Genomic DNA, 11,633 nt, shown 5'->3' with positions numbered 1-11,633 from the left:
ACACAGGAACGTTCTTAATAAAAGTCTAAGGGCGGCTCTGTGGAGAACCTGCATGTGAGTTAACATAGAAAGTGGTTTTGTGCACACAGTCAGGGGGAACACTGACGGCATTTGTCATTTCATTCATAAGGGAGAAGGATCTCAATTAGGTCAATTTCAACACACCAAGCCAAACAGCTAGTAAGCCGCCCACAGAAGAAGGAAACTTTTTAGCATTCTTAAAACGCAAATGAGGCGTTAGCATATGCACTAATTGTGCAAGCAGAAAGTCCCTGACCTTTTATTGCAAAGAGGAGGAGCCAAAGATCCTGACAGGCTGCAGTCTCTCCCTCAGGGACTTCCTGTTGTCACTGACTGGGATTGGGCGTGTGAGCTCGCCTGCCCGGGAGAAAGCCAGACTCCAGGGTGGGAACGCAGGCTCTTCGGAGTGGGCCACATCCTTGTGTTGGGGACACATGATCTCTTGAGGTTCCCTATGCTGAGGTTGTATTTTCTCATCAGCTTGATGTGCTTGGTGAAATCAGGTAGGTCATTTAGCCAATGCTTTTAAAAAATATCAGTGAACTTTCAAAGTTTCATGTGAGCACTTTTGAGGCCAGGAGCAATGGGAAAATGAACTTTCTTATATTGAAATTTTTTTCCCTCAGTCATTTATTTATTTGATCAAACTGTTATTTATTTGAGTTAACCTGAGAAAGCTAAGGTCGTATTAATTTCTTTCATAGCTTAATTGTGTCTTTCCACCTATAGGAAATGAAGTAATTAATGTAGAGAGGTAAGTTTTTTCTTTTTTTGTTTTTTTTCTTTTCATATTTTTAGCAAGGGAAGATTTTTATACTTTCATGCATTTAGGTGTATTTAAATCAGTATTACAACATCATAATTTTATATACATAATATATACATAAATTCCTTTTAGGGTACATGGTACATTTATAACTTAACAATTATTAATCGCCAGGCTGAGGACATATTTCAGTTGCAGAATACACACCTAGCATGTACGAGGCTCCAGGTTCAGTTTCCAATACAAGAAATTTCCATTACAAGATAATAAAATAAAAATGAAGATATTAATCTCCACAGTAAAATAACAACAACAACAAAAAAATGAAGTGAAATGTACTTCTCAGTCCGTGGAACCTACTTCCTTTGCACACAAAGATAGTGACTGTGAATTCTGACTTTACTTTTGTTTGTTTTGTTTTTAGAGACAGGGTTTCTCTGTGTTGCCCTGGCTGTCCTGGAACTCGCTCTGTAGACCAGGCTGGTCTTGAACTCAGTGGGACAAAAGTGGATACCACCACACCCAACCTTGACCTACAACTTTTTAAAGGGCAGGGAGAGACATTAGACCTGGAAAACACTCTGCTCCGTGGCTTGTAAAAGCCTTACAGGCAATGTGTTCCAAGGGAACAGCCTTTTGTTGGGGCAGCAGGCCGTGCTAGGTTTTAAACCTAGGGCCTTACCACACACTGGGCAAACACTCAGCTACGGAGTTAACATTCCCAACCCCAAGAATAACCTTTAAAATGAAAGAGCAAAGCAACAGGAAAGCTCAAACGCAGACTAGATAGAGAAAAGTCTCTACTCCAGGGTTGGATCATGTTTCCAAATATGAAACCATTTTCTAGTACATGTGTTTACATCTTTAATACGCGTGGGCACACAAGCCACAGTGCATACCTGGAGGTCAGAGTACAGCTTGTAGCAGCTGGTTTTCTACTTTCACCGTGTGGGTACTGGGGAGAACTCAGGTTGTCAGGCTTGGCATCAGTGGCATTTACCCATGGAGCCCACTTATGGGCTCCAGTGTTAAACTGATTTTTAAAGGAAGTGATCTGTGGGACCAAGAGACCAGCCCAGTAGATAAAGCACCTGCCAGACAACTATGAACCCATATGAATGCCCACGGGCTGTGGAGGCCCATTTACAACCTCAGAGCTGTGTGGGCAGAGATGGGGGTCTCTAAACAAGCTGGCCAGCCGCATCCGGGAGCTCTAGGTTCCAATGAGAAGCCCTGCCTTAGCTTCTAAGGTGGAGGCCATTGAAGAAGACACCTACCAACCTCTGGCCTCTGTATGCACAAACCCACTCATACATGTCAACACACGCATGTGAACATGAAGACATACAAACACACTCACCAGACACACATACGAATGCCAGGAAGAGGGAAAGGAAAAATAGTCATTAATATAATTCTGATGCTTTTCAGAAATGTCCAAACGTGTTTTAAAATAAAAGGGGCCGGTGACATGGCTACGTGGGTGAAAACGCCAGCTGTATAAGTCTGGAAAGCTGAGCTGGATCACCCAAACCTATGGAAAGGTGTTGGGGTATGTGTGTGTGTGGGGAGGAGCAGGAAGTCATCCTCCTGCAGAGCTGTGGCATGGAAGGGCATGAGCCTGCACACACACAATAATAAAGACATTTAAAATTTTAGATATAAAATAACAGAGAGGATAAGATGGTAGAACTCAATTCTGTAAACTGATCAAAACTGTTAAAATCATGTAAGTGTGCTAATAAATGAAACTTAGGATTGAGCTGGAAAATTTATAATAGTTATATTAGGATTTATTTCTAACCCAACTTGACTGCACTGTTTTAAGTCTTTGTACAATCCTATGTGGTAAATAGTATTCTCCCAGTCCCCAATCAGCATCAACAGCTACCAACTTTCTGGCATCTCCTATGTGCCAAGGCTCTAGAAACCTCACAAGGCATCATTTATAATCCTTAGAACAATCCTGACAACCTCAGGGTTAGGGTAGAGTCATGAGGAGAATGACATTCCTCAGAAAAACATCTAAGGAGAAAAGGGACAACAAAACTCAGACATCAAGATAAGTGATTTAAATTTTTTTTGAGATCTTACTTTGTGTGTATGTGTTTTCCTGAACGTATTCTGTGTACCACATGCTTGCAGTGTTCACAGGGGTCAGGAGAGCTTGTCCGTTCTCCTGAGACTGGAGTTATGGATGGCTGTGAGCCGCCATGTAGGTGCTGGGAATCAAACCCCAGTCCTCAGGAAGAGCAGCCAGGGATCTCTCCAGCCCCATGGTTTTTTGTTTGTTTTTTCAAAACAGGGTTTCTCTGTGTAGCCTTGACTGTCACGGACTCACTTTTGTAGACCAGGCTGGCCTCGAACTCGAACTCACAGAGATCCACCTGCCTCTGCTTCCCTGAGTGCTGGGATTACAGGCATGCCCCACCATACTTGGCTTCAGCCCCATGTTTTTTTAACTTAAAAAATTACATTTAATTAGCTAGTTTATTTACTCATTTATATTTATTTGTGTGTGTGTTTGTATGTTTGCGTGTGTGTTATGTACATGTGCATATACAAAAACTACAGTTTGCCAGCAGAGTTCAGAGAGCACCTTTCAGGCATCAGCTCTCTCCGTCCACCATGTGGGTTCTGAACTCAGGTCCTCAGTCTTTGCCGCAGGTGCCTCCACCCACTGAGCCGCCTGGCCCTTCCATTAGCGATGCTCTACCACAACATATAAAACATCAAAAGGATTGTAGCTAAGTGTAGAGTGAGCAGAATGTCAACATTTTTTCGTAAAGAGAAGCTACTTTTGGTTTAATCACCTGTACTGTGTGGTGAAAGACGTCATTTCCAAACAGCAACCTGCACCTTGGTGGCCCCGGCTGGCTTCACTTCCTCGTTCAGCAGTTTATGAGGGTCTATGATGCTGTGTAAACAGACGGAATCACACAGAGCTTTATTGAGTGCTTTCCCCTTTCTTCCTTTTCTTTTTCTTTCTTTTGTTCTTCCTCCTTTCTTCTTTTTTCCTTCTTTCTTCCTTTTTTTTTTTTTTTTTTTTTTTTGAGACAGGGTTTCTCTGTGTGGTCCTGGCTGTCCAGGATCTCTCTCTGTAGACCAGGCTGACCTCGAATTCAGAGATCCTCCTGCCTCTGCCTCCTGAGTGCTGGGATTAAAGGTGTGTGCCACAACTGCCTGGCCCCTCTTCTTCTTCTTTATGGTAGAGTGTTGGTGAATTGTGTTCAGTTGGTTCAAAATACCAAACAGTTTGTGTGTGTGTGTGTGTGTGTGTGTGTGTGTGTGTGTGTGTGTGAATTTCCCTGTTGCTGTGACGAAATACTCAGCAGAAGCAATTTAAGGGAGGAAGGGCTTCTTTGGCCTCTGTGTAAGAGGATGCAGTCCATCACATGGAAAAGCAGGGTGGTATGGGGCTTTGAAGCAGCTGTTAAACTTTGGCAGTCAGGAGGTAGAGATCTGGGGCTGAAAGTGTGTCCCCGCTTATAATCCTTACAGCATGGTCCTCAGGGACTCTTTCTTCTGCTAGGATCTACTCCCCAAGGATTCTACAGCCTCTTTTTTTAAATTTATTTTTTGATTATTACAGTTTATTCACTTTGTATCCCAGCTGTAGTCCTCTCTCTCATCCCTTCCCAATCCCACCCTTCTTTCCTCTTCTCCTCCCATGCCCCTCCCTCAGTCCACTGATAGGGGAGGTCCTTCTCCCCTTCCATCTGACCCTAGTCTATCAGGTGTCATCTGGTCTGGCTGCATTGTCTTCCTCTGTGGCCTGGTAAGGCTGCTTCCTCCTCAGGGGGAGGTGATCAAAGAGCCAGCCACTGAGTTCATGTCAGAGATAGTCCCTGCTCCCCTTACTAGGGAACCCACTTGGAGACTGAGCTGCCATGGGCTACATCTGTGCAGGGGTTCTAGGTTATCTCCATGCATGGTCCTTGGTTGGAGTTTCTGTCTTTGCAAAGACCCCTGGGCCCAGATATTTTGGTTCTGTTGGTCTCCTTGTGGAGCTCCTGTCCCCTCCAGGTCTTTTTCTCTTCCCCTTCTTTCATAAGATTCCCTGCAAAGAAATCAATCTGGAGCTTTCTTAAAAAATTAGAAATAGTGCTACCTCAAGATCCAGCTATATCACTCCTAGGCATATAACCCAAAATATGCTCAAGTATACAACAAGGACATTTGCTCAATCATGTTTGTAGCAGCTTTATTCTTAATAGCCAGAATCTGGAAACAACCCAGATGTCCCTCAATAGAGGAATAGATACAGAAATTTACACAATGGAATACTCCTCAGCAATTAAAAACAAGGAAACATGAAATTTGCAGGCAAATGGTGGGAACTAGAAAAGTTCATCCTGAGTGAGATATCCCAGAATCAGAAAGACACACATGGTATATACTCACCTATAAGTGGATGTTAGACATATAACATAGGACAAACATACTAAAATCTATACTCCTAATGAAAGGAGGAGGACCCTAGGGAAGTTACTCAGTCCTCACTCAGAAAGCAAATGGGATAGACATCATCAGAAGTGGGAGAAAAAAATGGGAACAGGACGGGAGCCTACCACAGAGGGCCTCTGAAAGACTCCACCCAGCAGGGCATTGAAGCAGATGCTGAGACTCTATAGCCTCTTAAAGCAGTTGCCACTTTGGGGGACTAGTGTCCAAACAAAGGAACCTGTGGGAGACATTTCATATTCAACTAACTACATCTGTGTAGGGATGGCTTCAAATTCAACCTGCGTTCGTGCAGCACTGCCTGAGAGTTTAGCATTATTATGGTCATTTTGTAAATGCAAGATTGAGAGGGTGATTGTGTCAGTAGCTAGTGGGAAGTTAGTCTAGATCTCAAACCTAGGTCTAACTCTCAAACCCATGTCATTTCCAAAACTGTATTGTGTTTTTATATAAGAGACTGGCACACAGTGAGCAAACTCTGTAGGTAAGAAACCGAATGGTTAAATACTTTCAGCTTTGCAGCTGAAACCCAGGATGGTTTAACCTTGCTAGTGACAGCAGGAGAGCATCCACGGCCAATACCATGGATATTGTAGATAGACACGCCAGATTATAAGAAAATACCTCAGTGCGACTTTGATGCAGTTCAGCCCATAGAGTACTTGCCTAGGATGCATGAACCTCGGTTTGATCCACAGCACTGCATAAACTTGGTGTGCTGTGCACACCTGTAATCCCAGCACACAAGAAGTGAAGGCAAGAAGATTAGAAGCTTAAGATCATCCTCAGCTGCATCATGAGTTCAAGGCCAACCGAGCTAAAAAGATGAAAAAGTTATTGATGGTTGCTCTGATTTTCAACTTGAATCTGTTTCTTTTAACATAAGAAAGAAGGTCATAAACGATAATTACGCCACCTCAGAATAGACTCCAGATTCTTCCTCTAAGGGTGTTGTAGACAGAGTCCATTTCATTGTAATTTTCCAGGTATCAGTGAAAAATGTTATTTCAGGGTAAGTAGTCCAGAAAGGACAGGTACAATTTCTCCTGTTGCAGTGAACTGCCAGAGACAAGGTTACACTTGAAAAACCAGTTTAATATACTCTGTGAGTACCTGCTTGTATTCTGAGTAACCTTGACTTTGTAAGAAACCAATAGAACAGCCCAAAAGTTGCCTTTTGGAAGCATAGAATCATTCACAACTTGAAGTACAGCAGTGTAAATGAAAACATACGGAGCTCAGTGTGTGAGACTGTTTGGACACCCTCATCTCTCACAGTGCCCAGCCTTTGTGTGTTCTCCAAATTGCTGAGAATTTGACACCAACAAAAAGTTCCTGTACTAGGAATAATACATTTGATACAACAAGAGCCACAGCAGCACAATACCCGAGCCCAAGTAGCTCAAGCTAATTTGTAACATGGGCCAAACTCATTGTTTGTTTGTTTGTTTAAAGATGTTTAGTTCTGGGAGGCAAATATGGAGCTCAGTGGTAAAGTGCTTGCCTGGGGTGTATAAGGCCCTGAGTTGGGACTTTTTGCAGTCAAAATTAATAAATGGGCTGGAGAGATGGCCCAGTGGTTAAGAGTATACATAATATATAAATATGCATACAGATATTTTTCATTTATATATTTATATATATATTTTCCTTTTAAAATTTTATTTTATTTTATGTTTATATGCCTGAGTGTATGTATATTCACCTCATGCATGCAGGAACCTGTGGAGGTGAGAAGAGGGCGTCAAATCTGGAACTGGAATTACAGGTGGTTTTAAGTCACATGTGGGTACTGGGAACTGAACCTGCAGGAGTTGGGGTGCTCTAGGAGTCTGTGAGTGCTTTTAACGATTGAGCCATTTCTCCAGCCTCCTTTTGTTGTTTTGTCTTGGTTTTTGAGACAGGGTTTCTCTGGGTAACCTTGGCTGTCCTGGGCTTGCTTTGTAGACTAGCTGGCCTCAAACTCTCAGCAATTCACTTGCCTCTGTCTCCCTGAGTGCTGGGATTAAAGGCGTGTGCCACCACACCTGGTCCAGCCTCCGTATTTTTTTTATGTTTGTGACTGTGTATATATGTGTGTATAATGTATGTATGTGTGTGTCTCATGCCTATAGAGGCCAGAAGAAGGTGGCAGAACTTTGGGAACTGGAGTTACTGGCAGTTGTGAGCTGCCACGTGGGTGCTGGGCACGAAAATCAGGTCCTCTGCAAGAGCAGTCAGTGCCTTTACCCTCGGAGCCATCACTTCAGTCCCCCCTTATCCTTCTCATCTTTCAACTTGACCTTTAGTTTATCTCCAAATCTCCTCCATTCCCCATTGAACTGAAGCCTTAAATGTCTACCTTTTTTTTTTTTTTTTTTTTTTTTTTGCTCCTCACTTCATTTCTTCCCTTCCCTTCTCTGCCCCTGCTCCTCCCCTCCCCTTCCCATTCCATCCCTCCTCCCTCTTTTGTACTACAAGGGATTGAACTCAAGACTGTACATGCTAGATCATACATGCTATAGACACCTTCCTTCAACAGGGCCACACCCACTCCAGCAAAGCCACACCTCCTAATTCTTCCCGCCCTGGTATTTAAATATTTAAGTATTTAAATACATGAGCCACTGAGGGCCATTCTTCGTCAAACCACCCGAATAACCGAAATTTGACTATCTCCATGAATTGAAAGCTGAGACCACACTTTCACCTGATTGTCTAGATACCAATTTTCCAACTGACTCGGTTTATTTTATTGCATTTTCCCTTCTACCACAAGTTCTACCCAAATTCTAAACATTGCCCTGGTTTACCCTGTCCCTGTTCTTCGTCACTCTAGACCATTTCCACAGCCTTCCTACACTGTTTATCACGGTGATCCTTTGCCAGGAAGGCAGAGCCTGTTTCTCATTTAATGTTTGCCAGTTTCTCTGGCACAGTTGGGTTCCAGTTTCAGTGTCAGCACCGGAGCAGTGGCACTGTGGTCTCTCAGCCCCTTTATGTTTCAAGCACATTGACTCTATGGATGCTCTTCTGCATCCATAGAGTGATGATAAGCAAGGCCTGGCCCAGTTTCTCCATGAGGTTGCTACTGATTGTTCCCTAGTGACCAAAAGCAGTCTTAAAGCATTGTCTCACCGAGTGACATTCCCAGCGATGCCCCAAGTCCGGTATGGCAGGGCATAGCTGTACTCCTAGAATTTAGGAGGGTGAGAGAGTTAGACTGCAAATTTGAGGCTGGACTGGGCTATGTAGTAAGTCTGAAGACGGCCTGGGTTTCATATTAAGACCCTGTCTCAGACAACAACACAAAGATCTTCCAGGTTTGTGCCGTCTCTTCCTTGAGTCCAGTTTTCTTCCGAGGCTGTTCTGCAGGGCAAAGGCTTGAAAGGATTGCTTCAGGAGCTAAGAAGAAAAGGGCCTAGCCCCAGCTGACATGGTCTGAACTTTCAGATGGCTCAGCGCAGGGCATACCTCACTCTGACCACCATCCCAGTCTAGGGCTCCACACTAGAGACACGGAGACTCCGTTGCTGGCTCTTCTGCTGTGTTCTGTCTCTCTGAGGACACACAGCTTAGAAATTACCATTGAAGGGGCACACTTTCACAGGCCAGACACACCCAGACCCAACACCCAGAACGCATCCCTGAAAGAGGGTTGTTGCCCTGTAATCAAGGCACTCACAGCTGCTGAGGGAGGTGAGTGAGGATACGCTCACGGCTGGGAGGGTTGCAAAAGGCTGCATTGAGCTAACTTGCGGTTTCCACCTTGAAAGAGTCTGGAGAAAGATATCTAGAGAAATGAGATATCACTACTTAGAAAATCTTGATTAAGTATGACTTGTCAGCTCCATTCAGCTACATCGAGGCCCTTTTGAGGTGCTGTGAGGAGTACGAGGGCAACAGGCAGCAGATCACAGCACGTTCCCACATGATGCCCTGCTCAAGAGGCACTGTGTGACGCCATCTAATTTTTAATTCCAGACACTGACGAAACATGCCCATCCTTCACCAAACTGAGCTTCCCCAACGCAGTGGTTGGTACAGGACTCAATGTAAGGCTGATGCTCTACACAGAGAGAGACCAGGTCTGCGCACAACTCATCAACTCCACAGCTTTGGGGAACTTAAATGTGACCAAGAAAACCACCTTCATTATCCACGGCTTCCGGCCAACAGGCTCCCCTCCAGTTTGGATGGAGGAGTTGGTGCACAGTCTGCTCCGTGAGCAAGAGATGAACGTGGTGGTGGTTGACTGGAATCGAGGAGCTACGACTGTGATATACAGCAGCGCCTCTGCGAAGACCAGAAAAGTCGCTGAGATCTTGGAGGAATTTATCAAACACATGGTGGTAAGAAAGACTCCTCTTAGATCACGTGGCTGCTTTTTGGAAGCTTAAAGCCAAGAGGCATCACTTGGTTGGATGGTGGAGGGCCATTTTGTAACTTTTTATAACCATGGGCAAATCTGAATAAACCCAGGGAAGAGGGGATGGCTTTCCAGGCTGTCCACCTCACAGAGAAGGGGTACATTGCCATTCTTAATGTAAATTTTACATCCTCATAATCTTTCATAGCTAAGGGCAGAGAGCCTTGTGGAAGGAGCATCATTTTTTGACAACTATGAAGGTGTCTTTGAATAGGAGAGGTCTGCTTAGAGATCTTGGTTTGAATACCTGGACCTCCTTCAACTTCTGAAGCTGTTTTGCTAGAAGTCCAAGAGACTAATGTCTAGATTATTCCAAACCACAGTGGAAACACAGTTCAATGGGACAGTCAATGTTTCTAGAAGGCCTTCCAAGGCAGAGCCTTAGCTTTTGTTTACTGAATGATCTCATGAGCTGCTCTTTAAAAAAGAAAAAAAAAACAATAACAATAACAAAAGATGTGACATGAGTCAGGTTGTGGTGGCACATGCCTTTAATCCCAGCACTTAGGAGGCAGAGGCAGATCTTTGTGAGTTCAAGGCCAGCCTGGTCTACAGAGCAATGTCAGAGAGACACCCCCCCCACGAGGTGACTGCCGTGGCTGGTTGTGACAGGAGTTTTCTGTCAGCTCGTCAGCAAGCAGGTTAACATTTGGGTGACTGAGAACATACTGTCCAGCAGCCTGTGGTCAGTGTGGTTTGCCCTCTCCCACCTTTTCTTTCTCTGGCATGCTGACTCCAATAAGGAGTTCATCAAAATGCTTTATCACTCCTCCCTAATCTGAAAGCCCTAAAGATGTCTCTGCCTGATGACCAGCAGAGAGTCAGGAGTGGAGACACAAAGGACACAAATTTGGGGCTAGCTGTTTGGTTTGAATCCTGCCCTGTGCCCTCCCTGACTGCTTTACCTGGGCCAGATAACCTCAGCTCTAGGTTTCAGTTTCCCTATTTACCCTTGAAAGTAGTATCAACCTTGCAGGATGCCTTATCCCCTCTTTTCCTGCCATGCTGGGGATTGAACCTATGGCTTATAACATAAGTGCCCTAAGCTGAACTACTGCTCCAGGCCTCTTGTGACATTTAAATGAGACAATAGGGGCTAAGGAGTTGGCTCAGTTGATAAGCTCTAGGTGTGCAAGTATGAAGACCTGAGCTCAACCCCAAGAACCTACATAAAAACATCTGGGCACAGTAGTGCACAGTGCGTGCTGGCAATCCCAGACCCAGGGGAGCGACACGGGAGAATCTCTCGGGCTTTCTGGCTGGTCTAACCAAATCAGCTAACTCCAGGCTCAGAGAGAGACCCTGCCTCAAAAACTCAGGTGGCGAGCAATCAAGGGAGACACCTAATATAAAAAGAAAAATTCATTTATTCTTATGTTTTTAATGTATATGAGTGTTCGTCTGCATGTATATATGTGCACCGTGTAGGTGTTTGGTGCCTACAGAAGTCAGAAGGTGGCACCGGAGCCTTTGCAACTGAGTTACACACCATTGTGAGCTGCTGTGTGGGTGCTGAGAATCGAACCTGACTCCTCTGCAAGAGCAAGTGTTCCTAACCACAGAGCTATACCTCCAGCCTGCTGAGCTATACCTCCAGCCTGACACATGGCTTTTTGACCTCTGGCCTCCACACATAAGTGAATAGATGTGCGTGCATATCTACCCACACACAAAGTAGTCCAAGTGAGACAATAGACGATACAGTACTTAGGAATATTCCTCCAAAGCAAAGAAGACCTCTGCAAGCCTGGTCAACTTGTTGAACTCTCACAAATTATTAATGAAATTCTAGGACAAAGGAGCATCTCTGGACAACATTTATATGATTGGAGTGAGTCTAGGAGCCCACATAGCTGGATTTGTTGGAGCAGCGTACCCTAAGAAGCTGGGGAGAATCACAGGTAAGGTTCCTGGGAGTGAGCAGGGCTCTCACCTGGGCCGGTGTTCTCTGGGAGAGCACCACCACAAAGGTCA

The 11,633-nt window shown here is 44.6% G+C and overlaps 1 protein-coding gene across 1 annotated transcript in view; it reads left to right on the top strand.

Moving 5' to 3' along the window:
• Positions 1 to 354: 354 nt before the first annotated feature.
• The window catches only part of Liph (lipase H), a 35,296-nt gene continuing 24,017 nt past the window's right edge, over positions 355 to 11,633 (top strand). The window contains exons 1-3 of the mRNA XM_055624885.1: positions 355 to 524; positions 9,215 to 9,582; positions 11,452 to 11,560. Coding sequence (XP_055480860.1) covers positions 476 to 524; positions 9,215 to 9,582; positions 11,452 to 11,560 — 526 coding nt within the window. The 5' untranslated portion in view covers positions 355 to 475. The remainder of the gene's footprint in view (positions 525 to 9,214; positions 9,583 to 11,451; positions 11,561 to 11,633) is intronic.

The sequence above is a fragment of the Psammomys obesus genome, unplaced genomic scaffold (assembly GCF_907164565.1).
Source record: "Psammomys obesus unplaced genomic scaffold, mPsaObe1.curated_primary_1811, whole genome shotgun sequence".
In the NCBI taxonomy this organism is placed as follows: domain Eukaryota; kingdom Metazoa; phylum Chordata; class Mammalia; order Rodentia; family Muridae; genus Psammomys; species Psammomys obesus.
The sequence above is the reverse complement of the archived record's forward strand: the minus strand, read 5'-3'. Positions and strand labels throughout refer to the sequence as shown.